The sequence below is a fragment of the Hemiscyllium ocellatum genome, chromosome 19, assembly GCF_020745735.1.
Source record: "Hemiscyllium ocellatum isolate sHemOce1 chromosome 19, sHemOce1.pat.X.cur, whole genome shotgun sequence".
Classification (NCBI taxonomy): domain Eukaryota; kingdom Metazoa; phylum Chordata; class Chondrichthyes; order Orectolobiformes; family Hemiscylliidae; genus Hemiscyllium; species Hemiscyllium ocellatum.
Window position 1 is genome coordinate 54,066,748 of NC_083419.1, and position 19,976 is coordinate 54,086,723.

The 19,976-nt window shown below is 36.8% G+C and overlaps 1 protein-coding gene across 1 annotated transcript in view; it reads right to left on the reverse strand.

The window, feature by feature from the left end:
• The window catches only part of LOC132824983 (actin nucleation-promoting factor WASL-like), a 78,295-nt gene that overhangs the window by 6,818 nt on the left and 51,501 nt on the right, over positions 1-19,976 (reverse strand). Inside the window, exons 6-10 of the mRNA XM_060839931.1 lie at positions 14,494-14,659; positions 13,085-13,127; positions 11,399-11,552; positions 2,354-2,907; positions 1,711-1,819 (exon numbers count right to left, since the gene is read on the reverse strand). Coding sequence (XP_060695914.1) covers positions 1,711-1,819; positions 2,354-2,907; positions 11,399-11,552; positions 13,085-13,127; positions 14,494-14,659 — 1,026 coding nt within the window. The remainder of the gene's footprint in view (positions 1-1,710; positions 1,820-2,353; positions 2,908-11,398; positions 11,553-13,084; positions 13,128-14,493; positions 14,660-19,976) is intronic.

Sequence of the window (19,976 nt, forward strand, 5' to 3'; positions counted from 1 at the left end):
TAGTGGAGGGACGGTCAATGAAAAGCACCTAAACAAGTTGGTTGCGTGCTGTCAAAAGGTAAGAACGGAAGAAATTGAAGTGGTTAGAATCTGGGAAAATAAATGTTAAAATGAAGGAGTGATCAGATTGGAGGAGGGGGTAAGGGAGTGAGTGTGCAAGGAAGAGGGAGGGAGAAAATTATTGCGCCATATTAGGAACTCAACAGATGGTCTTCACATTGATAGCAAGGAAATCTACAACTTCAAGACTTGATAAAGGCGAGAGTGAAGCTGCAGTGGAGAGGAGTTCAAGCAGGTTCTTGGTAATAGGTGAAAGGAAATGGAACTACTCTCTGTCAATTCTAGTATCGCAAGAGATTTTGGCGAAGACCAGGAGACTTACTGAAGCTTAATGAGATTAAGGGGTATTAAGCAATGTGTTTCTGTGGTATACATGCTTAAATCTGTGTTTGAGGAATAAAATATTTGCTGTATGTGAGGAATGATGGGATAGGTTTTGTTTGGGAGTGAAGAGCAAGATTGGGAGTGAGAGTTGTTGAATAAATTAATAATTTCAGTTGGTTTCTTCTTTGGGTGAAAGCCAAATAAAAATAGAGTTGACAAGGCAACAGAAATGTCAGTGAAGAATGTGTGACTACGGTTGGAAATTCAGAACACCACAGTAAAAAGGCTACCCAAAATGGTAGAACCAACATGAGAATGGGTAGAACAGTTTATATGATTGGAGATGTTTAGGGAGGACAGAGGACAGTTAATTCAGTGGAAAAAGCTAAACAATAAAGTCCTGCTGATAGGGACTGACAATACCAAGATAAGAGGTACGCCTTTATGTAGATCAAGTGGGGAGAAGAAGGGAGGATATCACAGATTGGAGCAGTGGTCAACCAAGGTTTTTATTAGGTGCTTAAAAATAAATTCTAGCATAGGGTAAGATGATAAGATATGAATTGGCAAAGGTCACACCTCTATAGTTGTTTGAGTGGAGGTGGTGATGGTCTGTCTTGGCATCTGTCGGGAGGAAAGTATCACCACCAGAGTGTGAAGGTTCAGTCAAAATCAGTTCATCTACAAAATGTGCTGCCTGATAGAGATCAGTAGGGCAAAATAAAAATGCTTTGTTTGAACTTTGCTGAAGCTAGCACGTCATTTTAATCTAAGTTCGAAATCACACAACACCAGGTTATAGTCCAACGGGTTTATTTGGAAGCACTAGCTTTCAGAGCGCTGCTCCTTCATCAGCATCTCCAAATCATTTTATTCTAAGGTCTTTAAATGGCCATAGTTCTATGACCCAGGTGTCCCAAAACACAACCAGGCCAAGTCGCACCACCAAGGTGCAGCACATCTGGATTTCAGCATATAAAACACCTTCACTTCTGCACAAATATCTCAGACTGGACATACAAAATATCTGAATGATTCTGTGTGCTCACAAGCTAATATTTGTGGTAACATCATGTACTAATATATTGGTTGAATGCAACTTTAGCAGTCTGCTGCAGTAAAATATTTTTCTTGGATGCTTAACGAAATGTTAATTTCAAACCCAGGAAACAAAGTTACTCTCAAAGGCCTTTTGCTTGTTTGTAGCAATAACAGCAGGTACTGCCAGAGATAGTCCTTCAAATCACATGCATTTTTGAAAAACTGGTATTTAAAAGTTGGATGTCTGGGATTCATTGAATAATAATGACCAATTAAAAACCTTACCTGAAGAGTGAATGGCTTTACTCCTTTTCTGCATCACTTCCATCAGTGCTCCTACAATTCCTGCTGTTGGTGTAGGCGTTGAAGGAGAAGAAGAATCTTGGTCATTTACCTATAGGAAATGACATATCATTACTCAAAATGTAAATATACAACACAGTAGGAACTTGGTTAATATGATAGCTACAGTTTTATTTCATAACTGGCATGACCTGCAATGCAAATTCCAATAGCAAACAAAAACGTATTCATTGAATTCAATGAATCTTTGACCTGGAGCTTATAAACTCGATGGGCTGAATGGCTGCCTCCTCCTCCTGTGCCAAAATGACGGTTGACATTCTTAAGTCAGCAAGAGAACCAAAAAATGTGCTGGAAAGTTAGAAGAGCATTCAGTCTCTCTCAAGTGAGTTCACCGCTTCAAATTACAGCATTATCAAAGCTCATTCATAATAGATTGCATTAGTTAAATGCTAGATGACAAGATTTAATTCAAAGTACTAATACCTTAAAGTCGAATATGACCAATGTATATTTGCAGCAAAAAAAATCAAGTTCTATTTTATTCCAGTATGTTAAGCACAAAATATAACTTCAAGTATAAGTCACAACTTAAATGATCTGATCATAAATAAAAATTACTTACAGTCTTAAGCTGTATACCCTGCCTTATCTGGTCTAATAGTGCATCCCTTCCTGAGGAAGACACCGGCCGATTGCTTTGTTCAACTTTCTTCAACTGAGTGCCTTCACGGATTTGATCCAGCAGAGCTGATTTGTTGCCAGTAGGTGAAGGAAAATGATCATTTTCAGTGGCTGTAGCAGGGAGTGGAGGAGGGCCAGGTGGTGGAGGGCCAGGTGGTGGAGGTGGAGGTGGTGGTGGGGGCCCAGCAGCTCCTGGACCTCCAGGAACAGGATGAGCTGGAGGCGGTAGTGGTGGAGGACCGGATGGGACTGGTGGAGGGGGAGGGGGAGGGTATAACCTACTTGGCGGTGGGGGTGGTGCTCCTACTCCTGGCCTGGAAGGTGGAGGTGGTGGGGGAGCTGCTGAAGGAGCTGCTGATGGGGCTCTTGATGGGGGCGGAGGTGGTGGTGCACCACGCCCACGAACTGGAGGAGGAGGAGGGGGTCCTGAACTATGTGGAGGTGGGGGGGGTGGTGGTCCTCCTCTAGAAGGTGGAGGTGGTGGTGGTGGTGGAGCTGAGGAAGGAAGGAAGGAAAGAAACAGTTTGAATACACGAATAATAAAGGAATTTAAATAGAATTACAAAAAAGTAAAACAAAGAATATTTAGTCAAAGGCCTCTGATCATCACAAAAGAAAATCAAGGTAGCAAACTACATTTAAAATGGATTTCATGAAGTTTAATTTTCATTTAATCCAATACAAACTACGATTATTATAATTAAAATCATAAAATTTCAGCTATTTTTGACAAAGTTATATTTGTATCTACGGATGGCCATCTTAAAATGATAAGTTCCTGACATCCCATGGCCTAATAAGCGTTATACAATATGATTAAATTTACTGACCATACAGCCAATCACAGATTCATTCAGAATGCAAGCTTGTCCCAACTGTTTATCAGTTGTCATATGAAGTGAATTCATAGACCTGCCTAAAAGTTTCATGTTGCACATAACACCTGCTACTTCTTCATAAAATGATTCAAAAATTAATATTTGCATTGTATAATTCTAGAACTCTGACTTAACTGGTAATATGTTTACTAGGTGTGATCAGATTGTACAGGGAGTGTGGTAGAGCAGACTGAACTATTACAAGTGTTTTAAGAAAGGAAGAGAAGGCCAAGAATAAAGAATCAGATATAGAAGTTTATATTCAAATAAGAACATGATATTCTCAAGGATATAACAGCAGGATAGATGGATTTTAGACTATTTTAATTTACATCTAAATAGCTTTTAATACATAAAAAGTCTTAATCAAGTGAAAAACCTAATGAAGTCCAATAAGTAGTTTGTGGTTTGATTGAAATATGAAGGTCTCAACATTGTGAATTAACAATATAAGAGACTTAGACAAAATGACTCTCATCTAACTAAATATGTTACGAAAATCTAAAATTATGGCACACCTTTTATGCCACAGAAATTTATCTGATCTTGTGTCAGGACCTCCTTGTATAATATTTCTACTTCAGCCTAGTGCTTAAGTTCTTGACCTTCATAACATCTCAGCCCTTTCTATCCTACAGTTTATACATTTTAATGGAAGAGATTGCAAAGAACAAACAGTCTAGAAGTAAATCCTTTTTTTCAAGTTATTAAAATATTCTGCAGAAACTGTAGGAACTATTCGTAGTAGCAGCAATTTAGGAAGAGTCCAAGACATGAGTCATGACATTTATGCTTGCTGTCAAACCAGATCTGTCAAAAATATCAAAGGTTAGGCAAATTTCAACAGTAAACATGTAAGAGGCACTCCACATCAAATGCTGTTAACAAAATAAACCTGACATCAGCAGTAATATCTGTGGAACAAGTAAAATGGCCTTTTTCAGCCTAAATGGTGAAAGAGACATTATATTCTATTAGCAGTGGTGTGGAAACAGGGATTTCAATAATCCTGACCTAAATTGTGAAGTCTTGAATAGAAAATCTGACTGAGTTTAATGTGTGCTCTATACTTCTTACAATTAAAACAGGGATGAGCTACAATTAAAACTCGTTAATTATTTTATCTGTACAGATTTGATTTTTGAGAGTTTCAATAAAATGGTCTTTACATTGCACAGGGATCTGAACAGCAATTTAGATACAATGTTCACACAGCCAGCAGAAAACATACGGAAATGCATGAAATGTCTATAATACTGATCACATTTAATCAAATAAAATTGAGCATTAAATTGGATCCTGCTTGCTAGATATTCCTGACTACGAACAAAGGGAGTCCTACCAACATACCATTCTGAACTTGTGCAACATGTACAATAAATCTACACAACAAAAGCTTTTTTTTTCCCCAAAAGAACGGAGAGTCAACAACCACCAAGATCTACAGACTGATCAAAATTTTCAGTTCTGAATTCAGATTCTGCCTTCTAAGGATCAAACTGCTGTTACAAAACAACAACTTTTCTCTTTTCCAACATCAGTAAAGTCATAGATGGAATAGGAATATGACAAAGGAACTAACTTGTTCAAAATTATACTGATTCACAGATAGATAATGATTCTCTAGGAGCACAAACAGATCAAACCCTGGTTTCATTTGCAGATTACTCTAAAATTACCCAAGGGTGAATCCGACACTAAAATGATGGAAGAGACACCCACATTCTACAAACACATTTTTAAAAATACTAAGCCAGACATCATTTATGTCTGGCAGTTTTGCATGCAACTTTTGAATACAGGACTTCATTCAGCAGAATGGGAGATCAAAAAGTAATTCGTTAACCCCTCCACAAGCTCAAGCCACTGTATCACGAGCATCAAATTCACTAACAATGATCTTGGGTGGAGAACATGTTCTCAACTCTATGTACAATTCCATTTCGTCTTCATACAGTAAAAATGGTTAGTTTGGAATTAAACTGTAGCGTACTAAACAGGCAGAATTTGTTTGTGCTCAAATTTCCATAGGCTTCAAATACATCGTAGTATAATATTTCCAAAAATATCTTCTGTAAAGGGAACCTTTGTTTGTTAAAAAAGGAGGTGCAATACCAAATATATTGGATAAAAAGTTGTTCTCAACTACACTAATTAATAAAGCAAATCATTGTGCAATTTGAAAAATAAATTGCAGGATTTAATATCAAAATGTTAAAGGCCAAAAAGTAGCAGTGTTCAAAAATGAAACCCAACTGTTAGTGCATTCCTTTCACACAGATTTCGTGCTAAGTTTTGATCAGTAAAAGGAAACTTCAAGCAAACATGCTTTTGATCAAAAACCTACCAAACCATTGTGGTGAACCTGAAAATCAAAACAAGAAAGGGTAAAAACAAAATTTTTATTTTATACTTGAGCCACTAGAAGTATTTAAACATAACATTAAAAAGCAGTTGGTGCTAAATATCAAAATGGTATAGATAGTATGGATTCCAGAATACTGAAGTAAAATTAAAAAAAAAGTTAGCTGAAATAATCTTGAATTTTCAATAGATTGGGTTGGGATATCTGGTCAGTATGGACGGGTTGGACCAAAGGGTCTGTTTCCATGCAATACATTTCTGTGACTATGACTTGAGGACAGTAAATGTCATTTCCTCGAGAAAAAAAATAGGCTTTTTACCTCACTTGTGCATAACCCTACAAAATGTGCTTAGTTTATAGCCCAGGAACTTATGCTGACATTATGCTTACTTTCTGTTGTGGAATGGATTTTGAAGTAGGCACAAAAATGGTTCATGTCATTATATTAAGGGACATGGTAATTTGTAAAAAAGACAAACAGGGGGAGGAAGTGGGCAGAGGGGGACAGATGCACTCAATATGGAGAAATGTGAAGTACGTTTTTTTAGCAAACAAACATATGCCAACCATGCAAGAGACCTACAACTGTTGATAAATTGATCTTTAAAAAGGTTACCATACAGAGGGGATTTACATAATAAAGCACTGGATATAAAAGCAAGGAAATTCAATGCATATGACATGAGCCAGCTAATTTAGTTTAATTCCATGCACCAAGTTTAAAAAAAATCCTTGAAAGGTGCACAAGTCAGAAATGAACAACATTGTCATCTCAAATCTCTAACTCATGTTAGCATGATGAAGAACATAATTCTTCGATATGCAGTGTGGGCACTCCATAGGGAAAGATATTATAACAATGGAAAAGCTATAAAGATCCACTAAAAAGAAGAAAGGCATGAAAGGTCTTTTTAATGTAATAGAAAAATAATGAAGGATAGTTAACATATAATTCAAAATTTTTGATGGTTGTGAAAATCAGACAGTGGTAGATTATTTCTACTGATGAAATTGAGTACATACTGGAATCAACAGGAATGAGGGGAGCAACAAAGAGGATTTAGTAATGGTTAGGACAATGGCGGCTTTGAAGGAGCTTTATAATATTCTGGGAGTGAAGTGTTTTGATGCCTAGGAAAGCACTGGAATGTTAAATTGCTGAGAACAAAAATGCAAACAGAATGGATTATTGGGCAAACCACTTCTAACCCTTTTAAAATTTAAGGCACAACACCCACCCACATTTTTATTTCATGTCTGTCAACTATCTTTCAAACTCTATAGCCACTTTTCTCACTGCCTCCCATTTATTTTGTAAATAAAAAAAATAGGTATTTCAGAATTCCAAAAGGTATTGAACCTGGAGGTAAAAAGAAAATGTTTAACCACCTCAAAAAGACTTTTCACTTCATTCTAGATGGAATCCTTCCCTATTTAAGTTTTATTTGTAAAGTTGTTACAAAAGCAATATGATTTCCTTTAATACTACCTGCTAGACATTTTTTTCCTTAAATGTTTTAACTCTATCTAGTATAATTTCTATATTAAGTTAATTTAGTGTTAGCCCATCTTGCAGCTTTGAACTCCGAAGTTGAGACAAAATATAGCTATTTAAAACATTTGGATTAAATGCTCTCCATTTCAAGCTATAAATGCTATTGTGAAACTTATACTTAGAATATATAATTTCTTGAATTTACACTTATAAATAATTTCCATTAGAAGGTAAACACACTGTAATGGTAATATCTTGTCATCACAAAAGCAAATGTGCAGATATGCCAAGATCAGTTTACATAAGAACAGTTTCCATTATAAGTTCAGATATATAAAATGTTGTGGAAAATATGGACAGATATCGATGAGGAAGGTTATAGTTTTGGCATAACTTTCTGTTACAGATAGGTTTCGTATTCCATTTACTTGCTATTTATTCATACTCTCCTTGTTCTTTTTAATTATGTACCTCTTATTTTCAAGATTTCTCCTCGAAAAACCTGTTTAAACTTTTCCAAACAATTAACTTTGAACAGATCCTCTTACTTTGCAGAGATTCCCCTTTTTGAGATCACCACATTTGCATTTATTCTTCTTCACCTCTTTACTTTTGCAGTGAATTTAAATGTTATAATTGCTGCTCTAATTGTTCCTTTATTGAAAACAGATTCTTCCACAGGATCCAAGCATTGCTGGCAAGTTTTGGCTACCAGTCCTCTTTTTTACAGTACAATATCTACAATTATATAGTACTAAAATGTTAAATAATACTTGCAAAAATTTATAATGGAAATACAAACACATTTCTCACTTTAAAAAGTGCTTTATGCAGGAAACGTAATTTTGAAATTTGATGATCCACATGTAAGAGATTTGGCAAACAGTGAAAATGGCTTTAAGAACTTCGAAGTGGAAGGTTTACTGACGTGGACAGACAGATGCTGAAAAAGTATTGAATATCTTTTGAGTTGAAAATAAGAAATTGAAACTTAAAATTTAAAGGAAAGACAGAATGCACATGTGCAAAGATCTAAAGGTTCCAAATAATAGTCCTTGGAACATTAATGTTTATACAGAGATAGCATTTTCATTTTGAGTTTATAATACACAGAAACAGACAGAGAACAAAGACATAATGACAAATGTAAACAAGGTAACTAACTGCCAAGAATTAGAGCACCTGTGCATGTATAATTGTAAAAAAAAATACTGAAAGTGATAAAATCTAAAGCATAGTTCCTTTAGAAATAGGAGTTTAATTATTAGGAGTGCCTTGAGATAATAGGATTAATTATTAGTGAAGTGGCAAAAACAGAGTAATGTTCAGAATTCAGATTGGGTTTACAAACAAAATTGACTTCTTCAGTTTGGGTGAATGAAATATTGATCTTTTGTCACTAAGTTGTCAGAGACTAAGGAGAGAAATTACAAGAAAAATAAGTAACTTGAAGGAAAAAAATATTATCTTTTTAAATGGAAAGTAGATGAATATAGCAGAGGGACTTTGACGGGAGCGGGCCACAAGGAAGGGGAAATTTCTGAGCAGTGATGTTTACTTGGAATTGTTCTTGTAAATAGACAACATATTTCATGCAGTTTTCCTTTATAGAAATATCTACAGATCTAATATGTAATAGTTCACCAAGTGGACATTTAGGCAGAAGACTTAATAATCTGAACGAAACTAGAAAACAAATTAAGGTAGAAATTTCAAATTAATATGAAAATATAAAAATGAGATAAGAACATGATGAATCTTGAGATTAGAAACAGAAGTTTGATTAGTCTGGATCGTGTTGACATAAGTAAGGTAGATGTGTTGGGTAACCTAGAGGTCATTAAGGTGGACAGATCCCCAGGACTGGATGGGATCTATCCGAGTTGCTGAGGGAGGGGAGTGAGGAAATAGCTGGGGCCCTGACAGATATCTTTGTGGCATCCTTAAATACAGGTGGGGTGCCGGAGGACTGGAAGGTTGCTCATGTTGTCCCCCTGGACAAGGAGGGTAGTAGGGATATTCCAGGTAACTACAGACCTGTGAGCCTGATGTTGGTGCTGGGAAAGTTGCTGGAAAGAGTACTGAGGGATAGGATCTATTTATATTCCGAAAAGAATGGGCTTATCATCGATAGACAACATGATGTTCTGCAGGGGAGATCATGCCTTACCAACTTGAGAGTTCTTTGAGGAAGTGACCAAGTTATTAAATGAAGGAAGGGCTGTTGATGTCATATACATGGACTTTAGTAAGGCTTTTGATAAGGTTCCCCATGTTAGACTATTGGAGAAAGTGCAGTCACATGGTGTGCAGGGTGTTCTAGCTAGGTGGATAAAAAACCGGTTGAGCAACAAGAGACAGAGTAGTAGTTGAAGGGAGCTTCTCAAAATGGAGAAAGGTGACCAGTGGTGTTCCACAAGGGTCAGTGTTGGGGCCACTGTTGTTTGTAATATACATAAATGATCTGGAAGAGTGCACTGTTGGTATGATCAGCAAGTTTGCAGATGACACGAAGAGTGGTGGAGTAGCAGAAAGCATAAGAGACTGTCAAGGAATATAGGAGGATTATAGACAGACTGGAGAGTTGGGCAGAAAAGTGATAGATGGATTTCAATCCAGACAAATGTGAGGTGATGCATTTAGGCAAGACTAATTCTAGAGCGAATTATACAATGAATGGAAGAACCTTGCGAAAAGTTGATGGGCAGAGAGATCTGGGAGTGCAGGTCCATTGTACCCTGAAGGTACCTGCACAGGTGGATAGAGTGGTCAAGAAGGCATAAAGAATGCTTACCTTCATTGGACGGGGTACTTAGTATAAGAGCTGACGAGTCATGTTAACTTTGTACAAGACATTGGTTCGGCCACATTTAGAATACTGTGTACAGTTCTGATTGCCACATTACCAAAAGGACGCTTTGGAAAGGGTGCAGAGAAGGTTTACAAGGATGTCGCCTGGTACGGAAGATGCTAGCTATGAAGAGAGGTTGAGTAGGTTAGGATTATTTTCATTAGAAAAAAGGAGATTGGGGGGGGGGGGAACCTGATTGACGTTAACAAAATTATGAAAGGTATAGACAGCATGGATAGAGACTAACTATTTCCCCAGGGTGAAGGATTCAATAACGAGAGGTCACGCTTTCAAGGTGAGAGGTGGAAGGTTTAAGGGGGACATATGCGGCAAGTATTTCACACAGAGGGTGGTGGGCATCTGGAACGCGTTACCAGCAGAGGTGGTAGACTCATTTATGATGCGTCTGGACAGATGCATGAGTAGGATACAGATACTTAGGAATTGCCTGACAGGTTTAGACTGTACATTTGGATCGGCTCAGGCTTGGAGGGCCAAAGGGCCTGTTCCTGGGCTGTAAATTTTCTTTGCCCTTAAAAATAATTCAACGAAGCAGATCAAAAGAAAACTGGCATAGGCATTATGGGGCTATAAATTACAATATAGAACAATGGCAAACTCATAAAGCCCTCAGAAGCTGAATGTAATTTTTTTTTAAATTTACCCTAAAACTCCTAAGTTAGAACTGTCAGAACATTTGCATCAAGTTTGAAATGCTAAATTTGAGAAAAGTATATGATGCAATAGAGTCAACACTAACATTTCATGTTAAGGAGCTGGAATCTAATTGGTTCTTCGGTGTGATAGCATCATCTCTCTGATGCCTGTAGGTGTCCTATGCATGGATAGCTTCAATCCAGCTCCTTGAGGGGGTGGTAAAAAAACTACCCACATTTAGATATCTCACACAAATGCTGCTGCAGGAAAGGAAATGTTACACTTGTTCAGTATTTACAAATATATTTATTTGCTGGTCCACAGTTAAATTAAACAAATTACATATGTTAATTTGTATAAAATGGAAATAAGATATGATGCAATGCTTTATCACTTTCAAAGCCAAGAGAAGAATTTGAGAGACACTTGGCAGGTAGATTAAAGACAAAAGAGAGTGTTCAAATCTAACATGATTGAAATCAACGCATTGCGTACAGGTCAGTTAAGAATCAAGTAAAAAGCTTAGATAAGAAGAGAAGCCAAGCACTATCTCCCCTGAAAAATATAACTATTATATGGCAGAAAATCTGATGTGAGGACTGTGCTAACTATATAAAGTGAAATTCCAGTCCAACGATTAGTGATATACCACTGTTGGTCAGTCTCAAACACTGGCAAACACTGAAGGTGGTCAACGAGCTACAGCCTTGAAAATATGTTGAAAATGGTATTTAACTTACCCTGTCTACGCAACTCATTCTTCACAGCTTCAACTCCTCCTTTTTTCTCTATAAAATCATAAATGATCTTTGATGTTTCTTTGTCCTTTAGCTGTGACTCAGAAATCCCACACATGTCAAATAGATGCTTCAACTCAGGATCCAGATTATTCAGCTGTAAGTAGGAGGAATGTGGGTATTTAGGCACTTAGACTCAACACAAATACAGAAGTCAAAATCAGAGAATCCCTACAGCATGGAAGCAGGCCTTTTGGCTCATCAGGTTCACACCAATTGTACAGCATCTCACCCAGATACAGCGACCCCCCCACCCCCCAATCCCTGTAACCTTGCGTTTCCCATGGTTAATTCACCTACCCTGCACATCTTTGGGCTGTGGGAGGAAACCAGGGCACCTGAAGGAAACTCTCACAGACACAGGGAGAATGTGCAAACACCATATAGTCATCCAAGGCTATGAAGCAGCAGTGATAACCACTGAGCCGCTGTGCTACCCTTCAAAATGAATTTACTCCACTTCACATGCAGCCGATCACAATACCATGTTAGGCAACGGTTAGTGTTTAAATCTAGCCTTTAGAAGAGACATTAGGTATTGCTCAGTGGCAAGACACTTCAATATAATTAGATAGGCATCATCACATTTCAGTTAGTAATCACAAACTATAATCTGTATTCTGAAAAGACCCTTAAGAATATACAGGAACTGAGAGGCTATAAAGATGCGTGCGTTGGTTGGGGGGGGGGGGGGGGGGGGGGGGGGTGGAGAAGAGCACAGCGTTGCTGGAAAGCAAGGCTGTTTCTAAAACTAGCAGAGTTGTTTTACTCTGCCTCTGGCACATATCCTAAGAATACTTGTTACTGGCAAGAAAATGTTCACTTCTGATGGATATTCATTTGCAAGTATATTCACTGCTGCAGTTGCCTCAGTTTGCTGTTCTGTAAATTTATGGGTAAGTTGAGTCCTCTTATATTTTTAGATTTGAACACAAGAGCAGAAGTGTTGTGAATACTTGCTGCCAAAGGAAATAACACACTTAAGTAACTTACTTCAAAGTACAAACAGGTGTATCTCATTTTCTATAAAATAAAAATTATTAAGGGTGCTGTCCCTCAATTTAAGATAATTAATTATAACCAGAAGCTTGAGCATTTGGAAAGATTTGAAAATGTGTTGCTGGAAAAGCGCAGCAGGTCAGGCAGCATCCAAGGAGCAGGAGAATTGACGTTTCGGGCATGAGCCCTTCTTCAGGAATGAGGAAAGTGTGTCCAGCAGGCTAAGATAAAAGGTAGGGAGGAGGGACTTGGGGGAGGGGTGTTGGAAATGCAATAGGTGGAAGGAGGTCAAGGTGAGGGTGAAAAATCCCTGTTTTAATGATTAGTGAATTGGCAACCTACATCCAACATCACCAAATTCCTAGCATGACAAAGTATTTTGAGGTACAGTAACTCTACAATCCCAGTAGGAAGCAGGTCAGAGAGGACTGACTTCTACATCTGCTTGCTCCATGAACAGAGAATCGTGCAAGCCTATGACCACACATGCAAACAAGGGCATAAAACAAATGCTCCTATTTATAGCATAATAGTTTATAGTTGAGACCGTGACAATAATACTTCATATTTAGGTAAGTGAAGGCTCCAGAGTATTTAAAATTTGATTTACAACTTGAATATTTTACTTACATCAAAACCTGTATTTGGGTCCCAGCCAACATGTCCTATATGCCTGTAAATGGAAAGTATATGAATCATATTGAAATCTACAATGTACATACAAGTATCTTTTGATAGAGACCATTTTTGTTTTAAAAAAGAGAGGTTGGAAAATACCAATCCAAATTGAATTGAACTTTTAAATATAATTTCTTTACTTTTAATTTTCCCCTTCTCCTATTTTCCTTTACTACTGAAGGGTTGTTAAAATTTCACAGATAGTGGTTGTCAAGTTCCTTTCCCAAAGGCTATTCCTCACATGTTATTCTGACACACCTGTTGTTGATGGCCAATAGACAATCACAGTTGAAACCAACCTTGCCTTAGGTAGCATCCTCAGATGCATCCCAGCAGTAAGGTTAGAATGGATAGAAATCATATGAGGGAAACTGTCGATTTCTTTTCCCCATTCTTTAGCTCAAGACTTAAAGACAGTTGTGGAAGTCAAAACTAAATCAGCTAGTTTGATAAGTATTGATTTGGACGTTTTAATATGAATGGTTATTATTTTGTGTTTTTAATTACAGTAGTCAGACTCAGTATAAGTATAACCTTTCTCAGAAAGCTAAAGAAAATAGCAATATGTCATTAATCATTATACTTCTGAGTTTTTCATTATGGAGACTGTGATATAGTGACATCCTGTTGGCATTTAACTACTATATGGAGAAACGTCACAGTCTGAATTAGATATACAACAATCATAAATACATGAGAATAATGTGTCTTCTATACACCATTTACTACATGACAGAACATTTAAAATAAATAATAAAATGACATCTGAATGTGTTTACAACACAGATGATTTGCAGTAATGATGCAATAGTGAAGCATGTAAAGACAAAAATTGTAGTGGTACAACCTCAACTTGTTCAAAAAAGTCTTGTGAATGTTGCATTTGCAAGCAGAGCTCAATGACTTACTGAAACTATTTTTATTTTTATAGTGTTGTACATCTACTTACATTTGGAGCAAAAACCTAGGCACAGTATTAGGTCCATCCTAAAAATACAGTTACTATCTGCAAGCCTTTTCAGTTATTGACCACATTGGCTCTTTAAGACTTACTTTCTGAACTGCAACTCTATCCACTGTTCTTTATTACATGAGACGTCATATATTATCTTACAAAAGTGGAGCTAAAAATATTTTACAAATAGAAAATCTGAAGCATAATAGAGAAGGCTTACAAAACAAATGCTAAGAACATGAATTAGCTAAGCAATTTCTTCCCTCGTTTCTGTTTTACCATCTGAAATTTTCAGCAAGCAAAACAATTATAGTTTACACTGGTCAGACGTTGTTTTACGTCCTTACGTGCAGAAAAAATTTTTTAAGAAAGTGACCTAAACTACCAAACAATCAAGAATGCTTACTGGAAGTTACTTGGTGTGCCAATGTCCGCCTTAGTCAATTTCTTCTTTTTACCTTTGACTTTCTTCTTATCTTTGGCATATGCAAAATTGTTAACTTGTGCATTGTATCGAACATTGGTAATTTCTGGATTCTTAATGTCAACTGTAGCCATAGGAAGAGACGGTCCTAAAAGGAAAACAAAATATTGGCTTTGCACCTTACTGGTTTTCTACATTCTATAACTCGTTTAGTTATAGCACATGCATGGCAGAAGCAGAATATGCTGGAACACAGATATTTTTGTTCTTTTCTCATCCATTGCTGGACAGGTGTATATAAACCTAATTATGATTATCTCTCTTCCCTCCACATTGTCAGAATGATTTTTATTTACTTGGCACGTACAAACATTTTAAGCAAGCATGGTAATTGGATCCTTGAATTCAAAGCAGAAGAACGTGGCTTATATTTCGGTCTACAGCAGGTAAAACAAATCTGATTTCTAGAAGAAATTACTGTGAAGAACAATTTAAAGCTAAAAGGCTTCAACATTTGGGATACAACCTCTTCTAGCTCTTTCAGACTAACTCACCTAAACATTGAAGTAACATCTGAATATCAAATGTAAAACCCGCACAACAAAATTCGTAGCACAACACAGTAATAAAAATAAAATGCAACTTGCTCTTCAATCTTAAATTAGGATATTTTGAATTAAGTGAAAAGGGAGGATGTGGAATTATGAAGTGACCAGATTATTCAAAATGGAAGACAGCTCTGAAAAGTACACTTCAACTCAACAAACTCCTAGAACTAGATTTTAAAGCCACATGAAACAATGAAAGATCACACGAAAGGGAGTTTGTAGAATTACAAGCTTTCTTTTGACGTATGCCCTGTAGAAACCAAATTAAGTTATTGACCCATTAGAAATTAAGAATGATTCAACTGTTACCAAATTTTAGGAACTATCTTAACAATTAGAATGACCCAAGTTCTGACAGTGATTAACCCAAATGAAACTGTCAAATGCTCTGGCAAAGTACTGGGGTCTGATCCTCATTCATTGCCATGTAAACCTTCTGAAGAACTGAAAAGATTATCTATCACACCTAAACAGAGTACAGTCTGATATGCAAAAAAACCCAGCACTGCACTACAATAGAAACAATTAACTAACCTTCCTTGTTTCTTGAAGCTACAAAAACACACACACACAAACCAGCTTCTTTTAATTTATGAGGTGCAGGCTCTAAACATATGCACCACTGAGGGAAGGATTGAAGAAAGAAGTCTTGATCAGCCAGGAGTCTAAGGAACGTAATTTGTGTTTCCAGCCTTACAAGTTGAACTGTAAACTCCACAGTTCTTATCTCTGTGACTGTCCATTTACAATAATTACAGCTGTATGAATTTTGACTCACATCTGATCTCCACTTGTGTGTATATCTTTATCCACTTTTGTCATATCCATGTTCAAATACTCCACACATTCCCTACTAGCTTCCCAAATGCAACCCAGAATGGGTTATGACATTCTAAAAACTCAATCTCATCCAATATAAGTTCTTTTTACTATAATTGTTTTCTCCCATCTTTAATACTTGTCAATTTATTCACTGTATCAAATTGAATACCTTCATTACACACACACAATATGAACATACTTGGACCCTCAAACCTACTCTATCATTCAGTAAGACCATGGTTGATCTGATTACATTGCAATCTGCCTACTCCATGACTTTTCATCCCCCGCTTATGAATTAACAACCAACCTTTGCCTTAAAAATATTCAAAAGCTTTGATTTCACAACCTTTTGAGAAAGAAAATTCCAGAGACAGAGTCTCTCCACGTCTGTCTGCATGGGTGACCCTTATTCTTAAGCAGTATCCTATCCTCACACACTTTGTCAAGACTCCTCAGGATCTCGAACATTTCAATTCCCATTGTGTACAATACCTTTTAGCATCTTTGCACAGGAGTTTTCAAAAAAGCTTGACATCTCTGCATACTTCTAAATGAACTGGTGACAAAAGCTGATTGAAACAAGGAACTATGCCAACTCTTTCACGTAAACTGGGATTGGGAGCACATGAATGGCTTAGTTGTATTCTTGTAGATGACCCTCTGTGTCTTGAAACCTCCTATCTTTGCTTTGTTCCTCATCCCTATATGATATTAAATACTTTCCATTCAGATTTGGACTTCCTTTGCAGTATCCACCTAAAATGATAGGGCCTTCATTACGGCCATATACTCAAACATACTGCAAAAACGATACTCTACTTTGTTACCTCACCTTCAAAAATATCTTAAAATTTAATAGCTAATACCAGTTCCCTCGTCCATTCTCCTATTTTTGTTCATTATCCAGTTTCACCTTTGAAATTCATTTTAGATCTTTGACACAAATACTTTTAATTCTGATAGCAATTTGTAAGTTAATAATGTGTTCTGTACAGAAGTAACTTGTATTGCAGAAAACAAATCAGGAAGACTCTCTCAGAAAAACTACGGTGGTTTCAGCCATCCAAATTAAAATCGGCTGAAGAATGTTTTTGAATTGAATATACCAATACCTATAAGAGTTAGAGGGGTTAATTCTGATAAACTGCTTCATTGACAACACATTTACTGCAGTTTGTCCTTTAAGAATGCATCAGTGCAGACTAAAACCCCAACCATGTAGCTAATATTGTATGACAAGTTAGGTTCCTTTAATCTATATGTATATAACTGGAGAAGTAACAACAGATAACAATGCTTACACAAGTTCTCCTGCTTCATTAATAATTGTTCCACCAAGAAACACTGGTTCAAGTCAGATTGACTGAAGAGACGAAAATTAATTGATCTTTGGCTCAGTTTTATTCCTCCAATTATCTACAAATCTAAAAACTGCACAGATACTTCAAGTCTGAAGACAACCCGAAGGAGGAGATGGTTAAGTGGCTGCTTTGCACGCTTGCAGTCTCAAGGAAGGAATGAAACAGGACAGGCCATCTGGCATCAACCTAGGCACTGGAAAATTACAATGGACTAAAGTCCTATTGATTGCAAAGTCCTCCCACCAACATCTGGGAAGCATTTGCAAAAATTAGGAGAGCTGTCCTAAAGACTAGTCACTCAACCATCTGAAGTAGTCATACTCCATGGTATAATATTTTAACCACCAACCTCTCTGGAGACATCCTGTCCCACTGGCCGGACAGACCCACAAGAAATGGCAGTACAGTGATTTACAGTCTGGCCTCAACAAAATTTAGTGGTATGTCAGAAGATCAGACAGATACTAAGAACCAGCAAAGAATTAATGAAATAAGGAGTGAAAGAACAGAATACAAAAGAAAGGTAATTTATAATATCATCATAAGTTTACAAAATTCGTAAAGATTAAGAGTAATTAAAGTTAATGCTGATCCTCAAGAAAGTGAACCTCAGGAACTAACAAAAAACAAGACAATGGTAGTGGTGTTAAACAGGGTATTCTGTCTCTCTCTTGTTTGCTGAAGACTTAGAAAATTTCCCTTGAAAATTGCTTACTATACATACTCATGTACAGGTCAATCTCATGTATAAGTAGATCCCTTATTTTTAGCCAAAAAATCTTGTATTTTCCATATATCTAGTGTATAAGTCAACCCTACTATATCGCATTAATTTATTTATACCAGAACGATTCATCACTCTTTGTTTACTATATTGCATTATTATTCATACATAACTCTGCTTATTGCACTTTGTTTACTACAACACGTTTTGATTTCATTCATTCAGACCAGTATGAAATCTATGGGTACTTATTGCATTTTGTTCACTATACATCCAGAAGTTAATATTGTTAAAAGTGTAGCATGAGTTTCAGCCCCTCAAAACTCGTGCCTGCATATTAGTCGACCCCCTAATTTTTAAAACAAAATCTTCAAAATTCGACCTATACATGAGACTATGGTAATTTCATCCTCTTCATGTTTGCGATTCTCCACTAGTGAGATAGTTAGCAACATCATCATCTTTCTAACCTGGAGATAGTTTCCAAAAACACATTCACTCCATTGCAAAAGCACATTTCTTCCTCCAGTAATATTATCTCTTTGCAGTTGACATCGTCATCCATTCCTTTGTTACCCTGTATTCAACTGTTACAAATGCTCTTCTTTCTTCCTCTATGCATCATAAACATCAGTACATTCAACTCTAATAGCCTGTTGCCAAAGAAGTTCTGCTTGATTGACAACAACCAAATCACATTGACCCTATGCAACAAATTGCCCATTTGTTACTCTGGCTACTGTGCTTTATCTTTCCTCCTTTCCAGGTCCACTGAGAGCTTTTTAGAAGTTACCCACTTCAATCAAGCTTTTAATCCCTTTGGCTCAGTGTTCAATTTAAATTTTATGAAGCATAGGACTTTACCTGAAGCACACATACATCTGCAAACTTAGCTCCTGCTGGAACATCCAGCAAGTCTCTTTGAAACCAGACTGTATTATCCCGTGGATCAAAGGGAAAATTAGTGATAGAAATAACTTCTGAGTTTTAATTATCTTTAATATCTATTACTAAGCAGCACTTTTCTTTTATTTCTTCAAAGTCAGTATACTGTATTCATTGCTTACATTAGACATTTGTAAATTTAGGGAAATGAAACAGATTGGCCACATTTATTTTTAAATATTTTTCACTAAGCAACCCCGATCCCAAACTTCCAGCTGCACACCATTTTAATTCTCCACCTCACTCCCATCTTGGACTAAACTGGGTCAAATAATTTCAATACAAACTTGATGAATATCACTTCATCTTCCTAATCGACATCTTTCCCCCTTCTGGCCTTCAAATCTCAGTCACCAATCCCATTTTCTCTCAGTTAGCAGATCCTGATAATGAAGGTCAGCTATTTTACTGAAAGTAGAGGCTAATTGCTTGTGTTGGGTCTCCCAGGAAGCTGATCTCCATCCTTGGGATCTACTGAGCCACTGCAGTCTTCCTACCTTTACCAAAGTTTGTGTTTTCTCCTGTGCTGCAGACAGTTACATCTGTTTTGGACCCAATCTTTGTTCTTATTTGCCTAATTTTCTAAAAATATTACAGATGTAAGTGACAAAATATTCAGGTCAGGCAGCATCTGAGGTGAACATAAACAAAGTCAATGTTTCAGTTTGACCATCTTTCAGCAGACAGGAAAACAGATATAACTAGTTTTAAATAAGCTAGATGGCAAGAGGGGCAGGAAGGGAACAAAAAGTGAAGTTCTGTGATGTGTAGACACTGGAGAAATTATTGATCAAAATGCACCGATAATCCTTAGTAGCTGCTGCCTCCCCAAAGAATGAGCCATCAATTATTTGACATGAAACTGTTGAACTCAACACCAAGTCCAGTAGGTATGAAGCACCTCATTTAGGTTAGAAAGCCTGCTTTGATTGCTAAATTACCTGATTTTCATGCTTTCATAGATCCCTTGCATTTATTCCTTTCCAGCTACCCCCTCCATTT